Here is a 22,754-nt window from a genome sequence, read left to right on the forward strand (position 1 = left end):
AGGCACAGCATCAGTGCCTAGTGGTAATGGAAGGTTCACATAATGACTTCTCACACATAGCCAGGCCCTCCAGGTTCTTTGTAACCTAGGCCACCAGGTGATACCTTTCTTCCCCGGGAAACAGGACAAAGGAGGGAGGGGCCTGTCTGGTTTGAATTGGAACTGGGCAGCTGGGAGAGGCATTCTCTCCTCTGGCTGTAAAGGAAGGCCAGGGCCTCGGCTTGGGGACCCCCTCTGGGCTCCCTCTCCCCCGAATGCATTGTACTCACTGGTTCAGTTTCTGTGCTGACAAGTCTGTTCGATGCTGTGTCCTTGGTGACTAATAAGCCTTCTGCTCATGGGGGTGGTGGGATGCCGAGCCTGGTGCCCCCCGCACACTCCGTAATAGAGTAATATCCCTCAGATCACATTAGAATTGCAATGTGCTTTTTGGGCCCTACAGGACAAGTGTCTCCTATTGTGATTTATTCCCTGTAACATAGTTATTTTTTAAAAGAAGGTAGCTCAAAGGTTAGGCAGCTGTCTGGGGTGTTGATTGTACCTATTTTCTGTATAGTCATATTCCAGGAAACTAAAAAACCCCAGTGAATCTTGAGCCATTCATTTGAGAAACAAATACACAGTAGTTCCATTAGGCACTAAATGATGTAAAGGGTTAATGTCCTGCTTGTGTTCCTGCCTCCCTTCTAATTGCTTTCTGTTTCTCCCAGGCGGAAGTTGTAGAGAGCAGTTGAAGTTTAAGTCCAGCCACTGAGATTAGGGGACAGTGCCCTGAAACTGTCAAAGCAGCGAGGGTCTAGAACACACAAAGCAAACTCAGGAGCGTGAGCTGAAAACATGACAAAAGAATCCGATGGAAAAGAGTCCCTCCTCTCTTACTACTGCATCAAATTTGCTCTCTCTACCTATTCCACCTTGTTTTCGGTAGGTGTTTCAATCATTTCCAACTTTTATATTGTCTGTGGGAATTAATACACAATACCCTCTGGGTGGTTTGTTTTACTTTCTGTTTCTTAGAGCTTCATCCTCTGAAATATAAAATCAACCGCTCAATACTACTGTCTGGAATTGAGCTGAATTGTGGGAGGTATCCACTTGTGCTGCTAGAATGCTGTTTGTATTTAATACGTGATAATCTCCATTTTGATGAATTTAATATCCGTTCCATCTGATCTCTTCTCCCCCCTCTGTTTTGTTTGAAAGGTCATGACCATGGCTTATATATCTGACAAGCCTTTATTTTAAAAACACAAATCGCATCAGGAATGTAACATCTTAATAGTGCAAACATTTACTTCTCAATGCTTGCAGCTAATTGTTGATGCTCTACATCTACCTCTGGCTTCATATTTAAGCCTTGTCTCTTTCAGTGGCGATTAGTCAGGAATTGGGTGTGAGATCTACCAGCCACTGTTATTAATATCCTTGAATTCTTAGGAGTTGTTGGTTTGGGGCAGACTTCTCCTTTTTAATTAAAAAAGAAAAACTTCCATGTAATAAGCGGAATTTTGAAGCTGTTAGGCATTAATGCAAATCTCAGGTCTGCTCTGCTAGTGTCACGTAGACCTGGAGTAAAATCTGGGAGGTGTTATGAAACTATATAAAGGAGGGGCAGGGAAAATTCACGAAGTCTTGGCAAACAGTACCCACAGGCTGCAAGTGGATACATTTAGACTTGGAGCATTGCAGTATTGCTCATAGTAACCTTATAACTATATTATTCAATAAAACCAGCAAAAGCTTATGCCCTAGTACCCTAATAAATGTATTAGTCTTTACAGTGACACTGGACTTCTTGTTTTTGCTGAAACAGACTATCACAGCTACCAGTGTTCCCTCTAATTTTTTCCATCCTTGGGCAGAATGCATTTTCTTATGTGCACTAAGGCATGTGCAAATGTTCCCCACCAATAGAAACACATGCTGCTGGCTGTGGGCAGCTGTGAGTGCTCTGCCAATCAGCTGTCAATATTTATTATGAGGTTAGTCCTTTTCTTTGATTAGTCATATATGAACCATTCCTAGTGATTATTTGCAAATATTTGACTGTTTTGACTTGTCCCTTTCATCTTATGAATTATTTACTCCTAGTTAGCATTTGAGACTCTTTGGTCACATGGTATTGTTTCAGCTCTCTGAGTTGCTGATGCAAAGAGAAATATAAACAAACAATGACGTGCTGAGAATATTTCAATGAATGAACTCAGACTGGCAATATTTGCCTGAAATACACACCCTGGCTACATCTATACTAAAAGCCAGATGTTCCAACAAAACTTCTGTCAACAGATCCTGTCTACACATAAGAACAGACTGATCTTTTGCTCTGTTCTGTTGATAAAAAGGGTCCACAGAGCGTCTACACATCTTTTTTGTCAACAGTTCCTGTCAACCTAATGCATTTTATGTGTAGATGCTCCATGAGTTTTGCCTAGAAACACCCTGTTTTGTCTACAAAACTCTCTAGTGTAGACGTAGTTCCTGTTAGTAGATGTTGATCCTGCTGGGAAAAAGCTATGAATTAGAGTTTCACTCAGCGATTTGCAACTTTCCCTAGACATAGGTGAGTGGGAAAGGAGAAAGGATCTTGAGGGAGCAGTCCTGTGAACAGCCAAGCACATGAATTGTTATGCGCTAACCCAAATCTCAGGAAGGGAGGTCAAGCTTGGACTCTACACCATGTCTATTTTCTCTCTACATCAGTTCAGGAAAGAGGTACTTTAGGATAGGAATGTGGATGGAGATATGTCCAGGATGTAATGATCTGAAGATCTTAATTAACCCAGGAGCAATTTTTATTAGTGTTTACTAACATACTTGAATACGCAGTAAATACACCCAAATTCAGACTCTTTAGGTCAATGTAGTCTAACATTTGAGTGAGAGTTGGCTGGCTTTTGAACAATGGGTGGCAGCAATACAATACTCTGTGGATTCAGATAATTTGTCCCAAATCTTAGTCAAAAGCTGGTGGTTTGTCAGGGGTTCTCTTTTGGATTTTTGTGGCTTATTCAAAGTCACAAGTTGGGGAAGGATTGGAGGGAAAGCAAAAATACATGTGTGCTTTGCAGAAATCTGAGAACTGAAACAGCTGAGTCTAGTTAAGTGTCCAACATTGTGGGTTCCCTTTCCGTTCATTTATAGAAGAAAGTCATTTATGATCATTGTTCACATATGATCCCCAGGAGCCCATTCGGTTTCTCGGAAGAGATTGAGTGTGGTAGAGAGAATCCTGAAGGCTGACTGCAAATAGAATCCAGGGCTGGAAGAAGAATATCTGTCTTGCCAGCCACATGTAGCCATATTTTAACCTAAACAAACCTGATTTCCCCATCCCACTAAATAACTTGGCTCACCTTCATTGAAAAAGTTTTTAACCCTTGGTGAAACTCCTGATGAGCCAGGATTAAAGTTAAGGCTTGATGGCAAACCAAAAACCCAGGTCAGTTTTGTCTGGTTTGGAGTTTTTTCATGCACCAAACCCAGGCAAACAGTGTTGAACAGTTCTAGTCGTGAGATGGGAATATATACACACACACACACACACACATATTTTTTTTTGCCCTGGGAAACCTCAGTCAATATGTTGTTTTACACTCTGTAAATATAAGTGTAAAATAGGTTCTGTTAGGCACCATATAGAAGCCAAGTGTCATTGTGTAGCCAGGCCAGGGCATCTGTGCAAAGACTGACAAAGAAGAAGTGGGCTGCTGACCATACTTGTGAGAAACATACCTGTCCACAAGAAACAGAGAACAGATTATTTCACATGGCTGAAGAAAGTGCTGCAAAAAGGGAATAACTTTCAATCATTCCTAACCAGGGCTGCCTTCAGATTGGTGACTCAGTGGCTATTACCAGTCTCTAAACTCCAGAAGAAATGGGTTTTTAAGTCATAAGCCCATCAAGACCATAGAAGCTGGGAAACTTACTTCACTGTTTCAGCTGAATGACTTTTGTAGTCCTCCTCATTTGCAAATCTGTCAAATTACAGATCCTGGGGCTCTCAGAGCCATTCAGAGGGTGGGAAAACCCTGATAATTGTATTTCAGGAGTGCGCTAGCCCTTGTTACTTAGCTGGGTTTTAAACACATGTGGTAGACTTATTATTGAACTCTTTTGTTGCTTAACTTGAACAAGATCTTCAACTACCCAGTTTCAATCCTGCTTCCAACCTTGTGGGTAAAGAAAACTTCAGTGGCAAACACCATTTTTTTTCCAGATGTGAATTTCCAAAATGGCATAAATTTTTGAGGTGGAGTTGTTTGTGCTCCACTGACATGAAACTGAAATAAATCAGAATTTCACCAGCTCTGTAGTGTATGTTCCACTAGTAGAATGTAATGTATGTATACACCACTAGTAGAAACACAGGCTGCCAGCTGTAGGGCACTCTGCTAATCAGCTGGGCAGCACCTGAATCTTGCCCAGGCGACTGCCCAAGCGCTCAGCTTACTACTGTCCAGCACTAACTACAATAGGTCTCCAATTTTGACTGGGACTTCCAGGTGTTTTTGTGTTATAAAGAAGAATCCATTTTGACTGAGTTATTCAGATATTCATCCCAGGCTTTTGGAGGCCTATTGCTCATCGAAATTAATGTAGTTCTTTTCACTGTTCAGTTTGAGTAAATGAACTGTGCGCAAACTGTTCGGTTCCAGCTATGATTGCAAGTGCTTCACTTATTAGTCATCTGGGTTTTATTTTCACTCCCCTCTCTGCACTAGGTACTTATGAAGATAGCCCAGAGGTAGGAAGACTGAGGTAGCACCACTGCAGGCTGCCTTTCAATGAGGGCCTGTAATGAGGGCAATTGTCTGTAATGAGGGCAATTACCTCTAAGTGGGCCTATCAAGATTAGTTTAACTTATTGATTTTCTTCCCCCAGGCAGCGACTTTAAAAATGGGATTGAGTTAGATTTGGAGATTCTCTGCCAATTCCAAGGGAAAAGCTGGCCCAGTGAGCGACACCCAAGGCGGCATGCTGGCAGCAGGCCCAAGCCAGTGAGCAGGGCCCAAGGTAGTATGCTGGCAGTGGGCCCTGAGCGGTGAGTGGGGCCCAAGGCAGCATGCTGGCAGTGAGGCCTGGCCAGTGGATGCTATAGTCAGCTGGGCGATGGGACCCTCAAGGCACGGTGCCCAAGGCAACCGCCTTGCTTTAAGGCTTGGCCTGTCCAAGGAAGGCAAGGACTGTCTGTCCTCACTAGCCTTCCCTGCCTCCCACATTTAAGATGACAATAGATACATGCTTAGGCCAATATCAGGCTGGCTGGTCATGGTGGTTCTTTCCAACATGGGAAGCTATGACTATCCCTTTCATGCCCTTCCATCATGGGCCCCAGGGAGAAGAGAGTAATACAAGCAACCCTGAAACAATACAACCACTTGCATCTCTACATCAAGACACTGTCGTTAATGGAACAGCTGTATTTAGGGCTTCAGATAACCACCTTTGGGTATCAGGGATTTTTTTTTTCTGTAATACACTGTAGACCAGATGGATTGGGGGGTGTTTCTTCTGCCTGCTTCTGAATCATTGGATTGGCTTCAGCTAGAGATGGGACAGCAGGTGGGGTGGACCAGTGCTCTAACATGCAACAAATAATCTCTGTCTTAGATGCATTACTGGTGTGTCCTACTCACTGATAGCCGCATTGGGAGCCAGGGAGGAATTTTCTCCAGGTCAGACTGGCAAAGTCTTTAGTGATTTTTTTTTCACTTTCCTCTGCATCATGGGGTGTGGATCACTTGCCATTTACAAGGACTTGAGTACTGGCAGCAGCTCAGTCTCTCCTGTTCTTTGTATTTTGTCTAGTCTCTTGAGGATTAAAATGTTTGTCAAACTAAAGTCATTGGACTTAATAAAGGGATTTCTGGGTGGAACCTAATGCCCTTTGTTACACAGGAGCACGGACTTGTTAACTTTGTGATATGCCAGCATAGTACGTGCTATTTTAATCTATATGGGTATTAATATTGTATATAGCTGAATCTTGGGTAGTTGTAACTGAATTGTGTTATATTTATTCCTGGTCTCTCATGCTAAGGTATATATTCTATCATGCTTTGCACAGCTGAATTCAGCTCTTGGCCTGGGCACATGTAAAGCCTGTCAGGGACAAGCTACATGAATCGTTTTCCATGAGAGGTTGGGAGAGGCTTTCATGACCTGCCAGTACCTGAACTGTGATATCCCTGACAAAGGTGAGGAAGCCACAGAAGTGTACCTGAAGAACAAGACAAAAAACTGCTTGGTGGGTTAAGCCTGAGACTGTGTTCTAACATCTAAACAACCATGCTGTATATTCAGCTAGTTTTGAACACTGTACTTCCAATTATCCAAATAGCCAGGGTGGTTGTGGGGGAGACACCAGGGTTCCCTCCTCTTTTTGTCCATCCAGTGTGGAATAAATTTTGTGATGTGCCCTAAGGCATGTGCAGATGTGTACCACCAGCAGAAACACAGGCTGCCAGCTGTGGGTGGCTACAGTCGCTGCTAATCAGATGAGCAGCACCTGAATTGCTCCTGGGCGATTGCCCAAATGCTCAGCTTGCAGGGAACACTGGAGGATATAAATAATCAAAATGACAGGTGACATTCAGGAGCACTGTGGCATACCCCTCCCCCAGCCCTTGGCTTTTCTGTTTCATAGTCTTGCCTAGGCATCTCTGTCATGCCTATGACAGCAGGTCTGTGAAGAGCGGAATTCCAGACTATCTTGAGAACATGTAAAACAGCCTCTTTGTGGGAGCCCCCTTAACCCAAGTCAGCGGGCATGGGCCAGCCTTGGATTTAACTGCAGTGTAGATGTATCTGAAGAAAGCTGTTCTGTTAGGATCAGAGCAGCATGATAGCTTCAGGAAAATTGGTGTTTCTTTTAGAACAGGTTGGTCTGAAATTGATTCAGCAAGTCTGGCTCAGGTAACTTCAAAATGGGCTTTCACTATGATGCTAACCAGTTAAAAGACCTCCAGAGTGCAAACCAACCTTAAGACAAATGGGTGAAATTATGTAAAGGGAATTTGGTGCTGCGTATCAGAAAATATTTAATCTGGAATAGACTAGGGAAACAATTGAGGCAGGCCTGAATATAACACTAGTTTGTTGATTACCCTATATCCTAATTAAATAGGATCTGTTTAATCTTTTCCAATCTCAGCCCTAGAGGTGGTTATCCTTAATAGGTAACATACCTATCTATGGCCAGGATCCACTCTTCAGGATTCTTACATGCAGAAGCCTTAATCTTTGACAAAGGGTTAAAGAACTAAACAATCTGACTACTGTATCTTTGGATTTGTCAATGTACTGCCACCTCCCACATCCTTGGCTGAAAAGCTATAAATAATTTCCCCATCCTACTGCATTACAGTAGCAGCTGGGTTCCCTTTCAGCTGTATTATTGCATCTCAGGTGTAGCAGAAGAGGAATTCAGCAAATGCCAGTAAAATAGTACTTTTCTCAGCTGACTCTCTATTTCAAGCAGTGCCTTAAAAGTAATGGGAAACTTTTCATTGATCTTCTACTTCACAGAAAATGGCGTGAGAGTGTTGACATTAGAGGAAGCGCGGAAAGGTGAAAACAACAAGAAGTCCAAAGTGTAACTCACAAAAGCTTATGTCATAATAAAATAGCTGGCCTTTAAGGTGCCACTGGACTCCTTGTTGGTTTTTTGCTGAAACAGACTAACAAGGCTACCTCTGAAACTTGTCAGAATGATGGAAGTTTGTGCAAAGCTTAGACACTTGAAGGTGGGAGCTTATCTAGAGATTTTGAAAATGGCATTAGATTTGGGTTACAAAGTAAGGAGTCCTGGCTTTTTCTTAGCCCTGGTTCTGCTGCTGGCTTAGGCAATAGCCATAGATCAGTGAGGTTCAGATTCATGTCAGTATTTGTAAAAGGAAGACAGTGAGTTCCTACTTCCCATGATGGTTGTGAATCTTTATTCTTAAAGCGCTTTGGCTACAGTTACACAACAGCGATCTGTCAACAGAAGTGACTTTTGGAGGAGATTTCCCAACAAAACTTCTGTTGACAGAGTGCAGCCACGCACAAAAGCCAATCAGAAGAGCACTCCGCTCTGTCGGCAAAACAGGACTGCCGGGCCTCTCTCTTGACAAAACAAGCACCTGGAAGCACAGCAGACAGGGCTGCCCATTGTCCTGGATGCCCTGTCTGTCAGCAGAACCCCCTCCCTCAACATCCACATAGCCTTTTTGTCAACAGAACCTGTCAACAAATGTGTTCATCCTCATCTGGGAGAGGCAGGGGCTGTCAGCAAAAGTGCTGACTTCTGTTGACATACTGGCAACCAAGCCCATTTTGTGCATGGACATTTCACCAGTTTTGTTGACAAAACCAGGGTTTTGTGGGCCAAAGTCGCTAGTGTAGCCGCAGCCTTTGAGAACTTCAGATTAAGTATGTGCTAGAAGGACGAAGTATTCTCCTTTTTGTTCTCCCAAGCAGATTCAGTTATTTGGCAGTTCCATGTTCAAATCCCACTGAAGTCCCTTGAGTTCCACAAGATATGAATTTGGACAGATTTTGGCCTTACAGATTTCCCTTTCATTTTTTTTTAAAAGGGGAAGTGGCCAAAGCTGTTTGTTTGTTTGTTTTAAAGGTTTGTGCAAACAGTCTCCTTTGAGCTGGGAAAATTCATACCACTTCTGTTTCATCTGGCTTTTGTGTTGGGTCATTATTTCTTGAAGTGGTGTATCATAAACTGACTCCCAGCTTTCTTGAAATTTACTTGCTGATGAGCCTGGGCCAACTTTCAAAAAACCATAAATACTCCTAGAGGTGCAGAATTTGGCTTCCTAAGAGGGCAGAGAATCAGTCTAAGAGGCTGTTCTTAAACCAACCAATATAATGCTCCACCAAAAATTTCATCTCCCACACTTCCTGCAAATTTCATCCCCCCATTTTATGCACTCGTGGTAGAGGTGCTGCTGCTGCATTGTTTTTTTTTAAAGAAAAAAGCTCTTGGCAATAACCATCTACAGCTGGATGTAGATGAGGAGACAGAATAGTTTGATTTGTGGTAATTTTTGCTGGTCTGATTTTTTTTCCTTGTATTTTCATGAAAGAAAATGGTAAACTTTTGATCAAACACATTAATTTTTTTCCTCTATATCCCTGACAGCTCTACCAATGCTTTCAGGCCTATCTGAATAGTACAATAAATATCCTAGGGGGGACATATTTCCCAAGGAAAGCTCTGTAAAAAGGCTAGAGCTTAAACTTGTTCAGTCTGAGAGTCAAGTGTATTAGTTTCACAGTTACTCTGCAATGACCTACAGTTTGGTGGATGACCCAAGCACTTCAATTTTGTCTGTTAGGCATGTTGGCCAGGCAAGTTCTGTCTGACAGAATACTCAATTAAAAAACAGGCCTGCTGTGGTGAGGGTAGTTATGATTCTACTTTCCTCTGCATTGCACCTGTAAAGAGTAGATCTGTTGTACAAGACGCTGGTACCAGGAATGTTGTGTACTGATTTGGTCACCCATGTTCGAGAGTGATTACTTCCATCTGAAACAGGTGCAGGTGGGAGCAGGAAACCCATGATGGGATGGGATGGGGGGTGGATTCAGACTTTCTGGGTTCCTGGACAATGGGAATGTGGGGAGGGAAGCTCCATGTTCCTGGAAGGGGTGGGTCCTTGAGCAGAAGGGGTGGAGCTGTCAGTGCTGTTCAGAAAACTCCATGCTCACCCTGCCAACCCCCCAAGGCTGCCCAGAGTGTGCCATGCAGTGCTACAGAAATGATTTAAAGGGCCTGGAGCTCTGGCCACCACCACTGCAGGTTGAACCCCTCTAATCTGGCACTCCCATGTCTGGCAACAGCCGGGGTTCAGCATGATTTTAATTAGCTGGATGTCCACTTGTCATGGGTATGGCCAAGTTTCCTGCAGTCCCATTAAGTCTGTTCACAGCCACCAGTCCTGGCTCTGTGTTCTGTGTTGTTATTTAGCTCTACGAGCCCAGTAAGCAGTGGAAGTATTGGTAATGCTGCTATACAATATTGGCTTCATGTGGTTTGGCAAATTCTCTGGTGTGGCATGGGCCAAGTCCCAAGGGTTCCAGACTAGCGAAGTTCAACCTGCACTGCAATGGTGGCAGTGGCCAGGATCCCCTTTGCTTTCCCCCAGCAGCAGGAGAGAAAATTTAAGAGCCCAGCTTTATTTAACCTAGCAAAGCAAAGGCTGGAAGGGGAAATGATTGCTCCCTATTAATACATCAGGGAGGGAGGTGAGCTACTTAACTTAAAGGACAACATTAGCACAAGAACAAAGGGCTGCAAGGTGATTGTGAACAAATGTAGGTTGGAAATTTTAGAAGCTTTCTAACCATCAGAGAAAAGAGACTTTGGAACAGCCTCCCAGTAGCATAACATGGGACAAATAACCTACTAGTGTTAACATGGAGCCTGGTAAGATTATGATGGGATGGTTGCCTGTGACAGCGGTGGACCCAGGAAGCTCCTTCTAGTTCTGTTTACAAATGTAAGACTTGGTCTTCACGAGGCAGGTAAATTGATTGCAGATACCCACGTCTAGTCATGCATAGTTAGAATCAAATTATCTGCAATTGACTTACCTAGCCATCTTCACAGAGGGAGGTCGATGAGAGAAACTAGTCCTTGTGATATCAAGGAGGTCAGGGTCGACTGCTGACACAAGATAGTTCTATTTCATGTGTCTCTACCAGGTGCATGAAATTGAACTGCAGAAGATTGACCCTGACCGGGTGATCTTCTGCATAATGTAGACATAAAATAAGTCCTGCTTGTCTGCTATGGAGCAGGACAGTGAAGGGGTATTCAGATGGCAGTTCTTGGACAAGAGAGATACTGCTGTCTGCCTCCTTTGTAGTGATTTTATATCATCTGGTTAGTTTTTCTTGATCTAAAATCAGTCCAAACTTACTGTTATGTTGCCCTCTCTAGGTATAGGAAAAACCATAGCAGCTGACTACTGTAACTGATGTTCTGAGTCATACATAATTCTCCATCATTCTCATTCTCCATCGCCATGTTATTGTTGTTCTTGCACTTTCAAAGGAGTGTGGCTCAGCTGAGAAATGACTTATCCTTTTTTGGTTTTAGTTGTTCCCTCTTCTGATCTCTCAGATATTGCATGGTTATCTGGTGGGGTCATTGCTGGAGGACACAATGACGCAGTACCATAATCAATGTACTTGTCAATGTTTCAGTGGGCTCATTTCTCTTTTCTTTGCAGTGTATTTTTAAAGTGACCATTTCTCAGTAGATTATATTCCCATGGACTGGTGATAAAAACATTTTTAATTGGCATGTTTATTTCCAGAGGGATGCATTACTTAAGATGATTCAATTGTAGCAGGCTTCAGCAAACTGGAGATGTGTCAAGGTTATTGAGCTTTTGTTTTACAACATTAAAAATAGGGTGGCTGGGATGTAGGGGATACTACGATTGTAGCTCTCTTTTAGCATGGAAAGTTCACTAAGTTCTGAAAAATTAGGTGAAGTTACACACATGATCTGCCAGACTCCATAGGCATGCACCCCAGATATACACTACAGACATCCCATTCTATTTCTGTTATATTGGTGCATTTCTGCTTCTAGAAGTGCAGAAATCGTAGTCAACAGAAGCTGGCTTGTAGGAGGACAGTTGATCCACTCTGTCCAGAAGGAGTTAAAGCAGGTTGGAGGGAGCCTATGCAGAGCCCCATCCAACCAGGAAAGGGCTCATAAGGAGCCAGTCAGGGGCAGCCCTGTTTATGAGGAGCTGCTCAGCAAAGCAGTGAGCAGTTGGGTCCTGACGAGCAAGGGTGCAGAACTGGCTCCTAGGACAGGAGAGGCAGTTTGAGAGGGGCAGAGAGAGAGGCTATAGCCTAACACCTGCCAGGCTATGACCTTGAGATTAGGGCCAAGAAGATGCTAGGGTCACAGAGAAATGGCCCAGGTAGCATGAGCCGTAAAGGGGAAGTGAGAGAGGGCACGACAAGGCTGCTACCAGAGGTTACCTGGGTCAGGACCCAGACTAGTGGGTTGGCCTACGTCTGCTCCCCATCCTTCCACATTATAGACTGCGGCTGGTCCCTGAGACAAGGGGCTCGACTTTGGAGCTGCAGTTGGCTGCTCAGACAGGGGCCAGGACTGAAGATTGCTGATACGTGCCCAGAAGGGGGCAGAACGAAGTGGTGGGCACTGCTGGAGGATAGTGTCTTGAAGAGGGCATTGCAGTCCATGGAGCTACATAGGTCCAGATAGTGGAGACATCAGAGTGCAGAGTGATGGTGAGTGAGACACACGCCAGAAGAGGGTGCCTTGCTCAGGAGTAGAACAAAATCCTGGGGTGACCAGTAAGAGGCGCCATGGTGTGAAGACCTATCCCACTACCTGGCTTCACGGTATTTCTAACTGAGCTAGAAACAAAAGCTACTCAAAATCTTGGTTAACAAGTCATAAATCTGAACTTTAGGTCCAGAAAGGCCAACATTTTAGGCAGAGGGATTCAAATCCAGATTTGAATATGAAGCCGGGGGCCCAGCAGGAGCACAACACCAGCTCCAAAGAGGAAGTTAAAAAAAGATTGTGCTGCAGTCTCCTGGGATTGGCATCCATCTCTCAGTGATCATTTATAACAGTCCTGAAGATTTTAACAGGGCATTTTAAGAAAATGAAATGTCACAGTGGAAGAAAAATCTCCCAGAAAAGCGTCAGAGTTGGCAACTCTGTTCCTCAAGGCTGCAGCCCCCCTCCTGTACCATTCTCAAAGTATAGCTTGTTGTAATTTTCACAAAAGAAACACCTTTTTAATACCACACTGCAATTTACGTGAAGCTATTCACAATAGCTAATAGCAAAAACAGTATTTTTCTACCTATTTAAACAAGTATTAGAGGAAGTTATTCTCCAAAAAGGTTCTTGTTTGTCAGCTAAGTCTGCAGCAGGGAGTGCTGCCATGTTTTGACATATTCATGCTAAAACCAGCAATATAGAATAGTCAGGGAGATCTTAGATTCTATTACTGGTCTTGTGAAATTTTCATCGAAATTGTACAGACTCCTGAGAGACACAGAGTTCTGATAAGTGTCCAGACTTGTAGGTCCTTCTCCAACTTCCACTCCCACTCTGAGGTTCTCCCACTGTATGTAGCAGCCACATGAAACAGAAGTTGAAACCAGAGTGACAAACCCACATCCTCTCCCTCACCCTACTCAGAACTTATTCAGGAAGTGAGTGCATAAAGTCCTGATACAGACATAGCTTCTCAGAATAATCAGATAGATTTTCCCATGATGAGCTATGCGGCCTTGAAGCTGTTGTCATTCTGACCCACTGATGTTTCTGAAAGGGATCAATTACTGGCTTCTCATTCACATCTTGCTTAGTCATTTGATTACTGCCTAGTCTGTGTCCTTCTGCTCTTATTTATGGACTAGTTTCTCCCATTCTGCATTTGCTTTCCTTGAATGCTGTCACTACGCAGCAGGGTTCAGACACCGCTTCCAGCTCTTACTCTGCAAGAGTTTTGAACTATAGGGTTGGGTACCCCAGGTCCTTAAGCTTTACTCATTTGTCTATGCTACCACATTTTGTCATGGAAAAACTACCTTCTAGTGACAAAACTGTGAGAGCGTACATGCTGCAATGCAACTGTTGTTGGCAAGAATGCCAAGTTTCAGTGACACAAAACTTCTACCCTATGAGAGACCTCTTTTCATTTCCACTCCCTTTACAGTGGACAAAGATCCAATGTGGACGCTGCTGTTTGTTTTGTTAACACAGCCGAGTCCTGCCAGTATCCCACAATTCTCTGCTGCTCCGCAGGCATGTGCCCCTCCCCTTTCAAAGCTCCAGGACGTATCTAACATCTGAGTGAGCTTCTCCATTTTGAAGAAGTGGAAAAAGTACCCCCAAAGTTACTTGAGTAAAAGTGCAGTTGCTTTGAGAGTGGGGAAGGTGTATTTAAATACAAGTTACTGGTGTTACTCTTGAAAACTACTTGAGAAAAAATACACACACACACACACACACACACACACACACTGTTGCATCTAGATTATACTCAAGTATCCAGAAGTGACAGCAGCTGCACTTTTACTCGAGTAACTTTGGGGGTACTTTTCCCACCTCTGCCATTTGGAGAACAAAGAGCAAATCAGTGGATTGCTCTTGTTCTGCCCTCCCCTAGGAACACAATGGCTGGCAAACTGTTGCTGCAAGGGAGAGAGAAGAGACAGGCTCTCAGCATGGAGAGCTCACAGAGCTACTTGAGTTCCCACTTCCAGCAGCCGAGGAGGATGTGGGAGAACCCAGGGGGAATCCCAAGACATGCAGGAATCAGTTCCGCCTTCCCACAATGCTGCACTGTTGGATACATGCCCATGGGGCGTTGCTCACACCGTCAATGATGGTGCCCCCAGTGTGGATATGATAGAATCCTAGGGTTGGAAGAGACCTCAGGCAGTCATCAAGTCCAACCCCCTGCTCAAAGCGGGACCAACCCCAACTAAATCATCCCAATCAGGGCTTTGTTGAGATGGGTTTGTTAAAAAACCTCTAGGGATGGAGATTCCACCACCTCCCTAGGTAACAAATTCCAGTGCTTCACCGCCCTCCTGAGAAATGGTTTTTCTTGATATTCAACCTACACCCCTCTCGCTGTAACATCAGACCACTGCTCCTGCCATCTGTCACCACTGAAAATACTGCTGTCCATCCTCTGTGTAATCCCCCCTTCAAGTAGTTGAAGGCTGCTATCAAATCCCTTCTCATTCTTCTGTAGACTAAATAAGCCTAAATCTCTCAGGCTCTCCTCATAAGTCATGTGCTCCAGCCCTCTCATCATTTTTGTTGCCCTCTGCTAGACTCTCTGATGTGTCCACACCCTTTTTGTAATGGGGGGAACCAGAACTGGACACAGTAGTCCAGAAGTGGCCTCACCAGTGTAAAATAAAGGGAAATAATCACTTCCCTAGATCTGATGGCAATGGTCCTACTAATGCAATTAGCCTTCTTAGCAACAAGGGCACATGGTTGACTCATGCCTAGCTTCTCATCCATTGTAATGCCCAGGTCCTTTTCTGCAGATCTGTCAGAAGTAAGTATGAACACATCATACCCCATATGCAAGTCTGCAATGTTCTTCTATATACAGTTATGCAGGGTTGCCTTCCTGAGAGGAAACAGACCTATGGCACCGAAGTCCAGTCTAACTGACAGGTTAAAGAACAGCATCTCTTGAAGGTAGTGCGGTTTAGAGAGCTGGATCCCTGGTGAATTTCGCTTTATAGTTAATTGCTGCTTCATAAGAATACCTGGTAGAGAAGAGCCCTTGTGAAGCATTAATGAGCAGAAAGTGTTGGAGAGCCTTGAAAATTTGAAACTGCCAGCTCCATCAGGAAACAGTGGGTGCATACAAAAATAAAAGGCCATGAAATCTCATGCCATGGTCTGTAACTGGAGAATTGCATAGAGTGGAGAGTAGGTAGGCATTTCCTCCCCAGTCCAAGGAAAGCATTGCAAAACTGACTGACTGCAAAATAGTTCCCACAGAAGGCAAGAAGGTATCTTCTTCCTTAGCAACATCACATTTTGATTGCAAATAAATTCATGTTTGACAATCTGGTGGTGCATCCAAAGTCTGTATTGGAGAGATTGTGAATTAGACTGTGGGGCTTTTACCTTGACAGATTGATGCAAAGAGCTTACAAAGATTCAAGAAGGCGACAGATATTTCTAGGAAAAGTAAGCCCATCACTTGCAATTGCACTTGTTAGAATACAGGTTGAAAAGGCTATCAGCCTTCATGCTTTTGCTCGTAAACCTTCTTGCTTGAGGATAGGGGAAAAAATCCTCCTCCTATAGGTTAGTTATTGCTTGATAATTCAGGGAATTTACACTTCTGTGAAGCATTTGATACTGGCAGACATCCAAGACAAGATACTGGCACAGATGGTCCACTGATCCAGTCTCTTGTGGAGGTTTTTTCGTTCTGTATATTTGCTCCTGAGCAGTTTCACATGTCATCTTTGTGACTCATTTCTACCTTTTTCACATGCTCACAATGGGGAAATTATCCGTTTTCCTGTTACTGTGCATTGGCTGTGAACAAAAGTGATGTTTTTCCACACAATGGCAAGGAGAAATTTATGGACAAGGCGTCATAAGGCTACAATTCACTTCTGCACAGTCTTCTCATGTAGCAAGTTTAGAGAGAAGCAGAAGAAGTTCCAGCAGATGTGCAGCTTATTGTAACCTAGAGAAAAGGGTTCTTTAGTTTGTGGCACATATATCATATATATATTTCTTTTAAAGAAACGTGTGTCTGTCTGTGACTTGTTTGTTCAAGAACTCCTTCTAAAGGGTCAGAGCTAGTGTCACCAAATTTGTTACACCACTTCCTCTTACCATAATTTAAAGCAAGGTCAGGGTATGGTTGTGTTAGAATAATGGGATGCGTATGGAATGTGATTTTTTGTATCATAGGGAAAGGGAGGGGAGTCAGAGCAGGGACAGTTGTACTCACCCATGACCACAAGGAGGCAGTAAGCATATTGGATAATTCTACTCAGAAGGGACCGTAGGGGACAGCAAGCACCCCCAGTGATTACTCACTCCACCCCAGCCTGTCCTGGGTGCAGCTGCTGGCTGCCTTGGGCTGGCCATGGGTAGCACCAGTGTGTGGCTTGCTCCCACTTCCAGGCTGGCCCTGGGGAGCGTAGCCAGCAGCTGCAATGCATGCCCCCTTATGCCATGGGGAGCAGACAGTGCACCCCAGACCAACCCCAGAGAGAAGCTGAAGAGCCAGAGTGAGACAGGAGGGTCTGGCAATGCAGGGACTAAACAAGGCTTTTATGTCCAATTGGCCCCGGCCTCTTTTACTTGCAGCCAATGCCAGGCCTGGAGGGAGAATAAAAGGAGGGAACCTAGCTCAGTTAGGGGCTGCCCAGTGAAGAGGCAGGAGCTGGTTCTGCCATCCACAGGACCTGAGCTAGAGCCGTCTGCTGGGTCAGCTGCAGCAGGATGTAAGTCTCTAAAGGGGGAGAGGCAGAAGGACAACCCCACTGAGGTGGGGGAAATTGGACGTGCCCCAGTCTGAAGGAACAGACCCTAATAATAAGGCAGAAGTCCTAGATCCTGGACCCCCAGTTAACCTGAGGACCTAACCATTGGGCATCCCCACTGCTCAGGGGACCCAGCCATGGCAGGCTACACAGCCCCCTCCTCCAGCTGTAGGGCAACAGCAGGTAAATCTAAGAGTTATTCCTAAAATCCTGAGTTTAATCTGTCATGGCTCATGCAACATCAAGCTGCATTAGCGCTTCCTGCCACAGCAGCTTCCAATGTAACGTGAAGAAAACATGTCACAACACGTGCCAGAATTTCTAGTCTTTGCCATTTGCCACCTCCAAGATCTAACTGGCATTCTGAAATGCTAAAACGAGAGCGAGCCATTTGCCTTGCTTAGTGAGTTTCTCGCCTTGTGGATTGTTGGTCCCTATGACTTGTATTGACATGAAAAATCCAGCAAGTCAAACTGAATCCCCTCCTCTGACGTGAAAGCAGTAGATGGAGAGTAAAGCTGATACACACGAGTCTCTCTGAATGGGGATTAAGGTCCAGCCTTCCAAGGTATTGTGCCCTTGTCTTGGCTTGATGTCAGACACGCTGCAGGGCCTGACCTGAGGACCCTGAAGGTCCTTGGAAGACTTTCCATTTAATTTGGTGGGCTTTGGAGCAGATCCGTAATACATCTAATGGTGTGTTAAGAGGAACTGAGTGCTTGTTGCCTTGCCAAGATAAAGGGTCTGTCCACAATCAGATGTGACTGCAGCAGGGCTCCCTCTATTTTTCCATCCATGGGCAGAATAAATTTTGTTACGTGCACTGAGGCACACGCAGACATGCACCACCAGTAGAAATACATACTGCTGGCTGTGGGAGCTCTGCTAATCAGCTGTGTGGCACCTGAATCACTCCTGGTCATTGACCCAAGTGCTCAGCTTCCAGGGGACACTGGACTGTGGTATGTGTAGACATACATATGGCCATTATTAGCATTTATGGGGTCCTAGTCAGTGCTATTAAGCTGGTGCCCCTATGCCTGGTGGCAGCCAAGGAACGATTTTTTTAAAGAAAAGCGATTTCCTAATCTACAGCAAAACACTAATAAAGTATTTTAAAGTAACTTTTAAACTAAGGTCCTGTCAACTAACACAGTGAATTCAGAAACTGATAATCAATGTCTGGGCTTGGCAAATGCCTGTTAAATGGCATGTTCGCAGGCTCTGTGATCTGCTAATAACTCCCTCAGCTTTTTTCCACTTTTAAGTTAACTAGATTGTCACTGGAGGAAGCAAAGCCACAGAACAGGGACAGGAAGAGGTGGGTGGACAGAAAGAACCGGTGGAGCCCCAAATGTTGAGGTGCTCTATGCAGCCACCTGCGGGTAAGGACAGACCCGGCTCTCCCCAATTTAGTTGTGATCTGGCTAACTCCAATAATAGTAGTAAACCAATCACAGCATGGCCAATGTGTCCCAGAGCCTGGGTATGGCACTTCGATGGTTAACCTGTGGTGCCACAGCTTTGCTCCTATGGTGCAAGAGAGTTACCTCCAAGCTAGTAAAGGTGCTGCCGTCCCACCTCCTGATTGCAGTGTACACATCCTAAAGATATTTACAATGGGAGATGGGTGGCAAATGTTGAGAGAGTGCAGGCTGAAGCATTTAAATCCAGGGAGTTGTTACTGCATAGGCAATGACAGTGCACACTGTCCTTATAAGATCATAGAACTGGCAGGAAGCTCAAGAGCAGGGCTTAGCGCTGTCTACACATCCCTAACGGATGTTTGTCTAACTTGCCCCTAGGTACTTGGATGCTGTTTTCTTGAAAAGACATTTGAGGCCCAGCTAAGGAGCAAACCCACAAGCTGTGTTTATGAGGCTTGTGTTCTAGCCACTAAGCTACTTGCTCTTGCCTCATCACTACCAAATGTACCTCTAGTCTGACCCAGTGAGGGCTGGTGTCAAAGTCACTCAAAAGGAGGAGACTCATATACAGGGGGTTCCAGCCCCCCTGCATGCAAACTCAGGTTAAAAAGAAAGTGCTGGTGTGGGAGGGGCGGTATTTTCAGAAACAAACAGCCAACACCTATCATGGCTTCACTACTCCACCGATTGGGCTGTTTGCTCTAGTTCCTGCCTACCTAGTTTTTTCAATTCAGCTGCTCTTTACCAGAACTTCATGTTTCCTCTTCTGACCTCCTGTTTTCCTTCTCATGCATCCCTCCCCACTAAAGTTTCTGTGCAGTGTGGATTATGCAAACTTCTTTATCTCTGCTTAGCCAAACTCTACCCCAAATCAAAAACAAACATTAGGGAAAAGAAGAAAGAAGGGCCTGGCATCCCAGGGGTTAAAGAGAGCCTCTGGGCCCAGTGAGCCCTGTCCTGCTTTACCTGCAACCAATACCAGGCCTGGAGGGAGGAGGAAAGGAAGGAGCCTGGCTCAGTTTGAGGCTGACTAGCAGAGAGGCAGTATAGTTGTCTTGGGATAAGAACTACAGCTTGCTGGCTCAGCACCTGGGAGCACAAGTAAGTTTCTTCTGGGAAAAGGGAGGGGAAACCCACTGAGAGATCCCAACTGAGGGAAATCTGGATTATTGGGGCCATGCCCCAAATTTATGGACTAGCTAGGGAGTGGTACAGGGTTCCTGAGCTAGGAGCCCAGCAGGTGTGGGGGTGGGGGGGGTGAGTCAGTGCCCCCCCCCCCCATTTTAGCCTGCCTACTCTGTGATTTAGCCACTAGGCCACCCTGCTCATACAAACACTGGTATGAGACAGACACTGGGAAACTGGCATGACCTTTGCTGCTATGCTGTTCTCTCTTCTTTGTAACCTTTGGCCTGTCTTTGCTGTTTGGACTGTAAGTTCAGAAACTGTTAGGGTTGGTCTGTATCAGTGTGTGTGTGTGTTTAACTACTTTCTCATCAGGTTAGAGATGGATGTAAACACTTAGTCTAGGCACAGTTTCACCAGGTTGATGACGTTAGATCTGTAGTCTCAATGAGGAAGGGATGTATTATCTCCCTGTTTTCAGATAGTAGTAGTCAAAGCACATAGCTGTTAAATAATTAACCCAAAATCACATAGGGAGCCTTCTTGCACAGATAAGAATCCAAGCCCATTGTCCTAACCACAAGCTCATTGCCTTTCTGTCCTCCTTCCCCTTCCACTGCTAAGTCATTGTTGCTCTCTCTCTTGACTTAATCTATGCAGCTAACCATCTCCTTACAGGGTAAATGCAAGTTTGTGTCTATTCCTTCAGCTGCAGTGGAGGACCCACAGTAATTACAGGCTGCTGAAGATTGTTGCATTTGTGCTACATTAAGATTTCTAGGCAATTACTATGTAATTAAAGAAGATTTGCTGGAAAATTCTATTATTCATTGCTGAGTAATTAAAAGTGGGGGCAGAGAATATTTGTGGCTCTGTGAATCAAAAACTGTGGCACTAGTCAAATTCCTGTGGGAGGCAGGAGCCAGTGATGGAACCTGAGTCAGGGAGACACCTGCAAGTTTTCTTTGCTGTGTAGATTATACAAACTTTCCCTTCCACCTGAGTTTAAAGAAATTCAAAACTTCAGCATGGCAGCAGCTGGTCCCAAGTTTTGCCTGGTTTGGTGTCAGTGATGGCTTCCAGAATTTCTAACAGGGTGCTTCGATGAGATGCTGCTCCCTGCCTCTGCCCAGCCTGTGATAAAAACAGCAATCTGAATCTGTCAGGGAGGAGGAATAGCTCAGTGGTTAGAGCATTGGCCTGTAAACTGTACTGTGTGACCTCTCAAGGTCCCTTCCAGTCATATAATATATGGCAATACACCTATCTCAATCTGTTGATCTGTTTTTCCACACCCACGTGTAAACAAAGAGACTTTCCATGACTATGGAGGGAACCAGGACGACTTGGCAAACTCTTAGGATTCAGTGTGCTTGCTGAAATTATTCAGATTTATCCTGAAAACTATACCCAGAGCCTGACTTTCTCATCACAGCTGCACTCCAAGCCCAATTCTAGCATGCAAAGAGGTGTAATCCTTGACTGATATAACTATGCTAACAAAAACCCCTTGTGGAGATGCAGCTATGGACTACCAAAGCTGGCTTATGGTGGTGTCATTTACATTGCTGCTGGAATAAGCTAAACAGGCAGTCTTACCAACATAAACTGCACCCACAGTCAGAATGCTTACAGGTAGATAGCATATTGATATCTCTTTTGCTGACATTTTGCTGACACTCGTGCCCTGCACCTGGTGGAGGTATCTTACTTATGCTTATTTAACTATTGATTGCAGCAAAATTCAACTCTAATCAGACAGCATTTTTCATTGCTTCCTCTTAGGGAGTGATGGCTTAGAATCAGCCCCATGCAGAAAACAATGAGCAACTAGTGTAACTGAAGGAGGAGTGCTAAAAGCCTTGAAAGGTTCCAGAGAGAGCCTTCCCCTAGAAGCTATTTTGGCATGTACAAGCTGAATCTCTCTTGTCCAGCAACATCCGTAACCCAGCATGATTTTAGTTAGCCAGATGACCACTTATTATGGTAGTGAAATTTGACTTACGTGGGGTTGTACAAGAACACAACCTCTGCGTAGATGGGGGATCTGTAACATAGTACTTTGATTCAAACATGTTTGTTCAGGTAATGCTTTCCCTAGTGATCTTCTGGTCTTCAAGCTGCTTTGCTCCAAGTTTCCTCTCTAAGTCCGTGTCTACAATATCCAAAAACTTCGAAATGGCCATGCAAATGGCCATTTTGAAGTTTACTAATGAAGTGCTGAAATACATATTCAGCGCCTCATTAGCATACGGGCCGCCACAGCACTTCGAAATTGACATGGGTCGTCCAGACTGGGCTCCTTTTTGAAAGGACCCCAGCTACTTCGACGTCCCCTTATTCCTATGAGCAGATGGGAATAAGGGGACTTCGAAGTAGCTGGGGTCCTTTCGAAAAGGAGCCCTGTCTGGATGAGCCGTACGGTGGTGAGCCGTGTCAATTTCGAAGTGCCGTGGCTGCCTGCATGCTAATGAGGCACTGAATATGTATTTCAGCGCTTCATTAGTAAACTTTGAAATGGCCATTTGCATGGCCATTTCGAAGTTTTTGGATAATGTAAACATAGCCTAAATATTTTTCCTCAACCTGTCTTTCAGGTGTTCACCCTTTAAATATGTCAGTGCCAAACAGCTGCTGTCCCCAAGTAGCTGTTTGGGTAAATGCTTCACAGTAGCAGGGGGTTCTATTGTGGTGGGTAGATATTTTTGTATTTTCCTTTATTTTTATTTTTTGGAAGGGAGACAGAAGACTGTAAAAGTAAAGCAATTAAAAGGGTGTGTTGGAGGATCAGGGCAGGGAGGGAAAAGGAGAGGAATATATTGATTACTATCTGTTATGGATTAATCAGAGGAGAATGGAATGTTCTCATAGATACACACTAGAAACCTGGTCTATCTTGCAGACATCTTTGTAGTGCAACTGGGGGCGTCTGGGAGGTCTTTTGCCAGAGGCTAGCTCACCATACAGGATGTCTTTTGGAATCCTGTGGACGTGGCCAAGCCAGCGGAGCCGACGCTGCCTGAGGAGGGTGTGAATGGTTGGGATTCCAGCTTGCTGGAGGACGGCGGTGTTGGTCACTCTGTCCTTCCATGATATTCCAAGGATGCGCCTGAGGCAGCGCAAGTGGAAGACATTCAGCCTCTTTT

General features: G+C 44.6%; 1 protein-coding gene across 1 annotated transcript in view; it reads left to right on the forward strand.

Annotated features, from left to right (window-relative positions):
* Positions 1-837: 837 nt before the first annotated feature.
* Positions 838-22,754, forward strand: part of LOC142004191 (tetraspanin-15-like) — a 160,905-nt gene continuing 138,988 nt past the window's right edge. Inside the window, exon 1 of the mRNA XM_074981679.1 lies at positions 838-924. Within this exon, the coding sequence (XP_074837780.1) occupies positions 838-924 (87 nt within the window). The remainder of the gene's footprint in view (positions 925-22,754) is intronic.

This window comes from Carettochelys insculpta, chromosome 31 (genome assembly GCF_033958435.1).
Source record: "Carettochelys insculpta isolate YL-2023 chromosome 31, ASM3395843v1, whole genome shotgun sequence".
Taxonomy (NCBI): Eukaryota; Metazoa; Chordata; order Testudines; family Carettochelyidae; genus Carettochelys; species Carettochelys insculpta.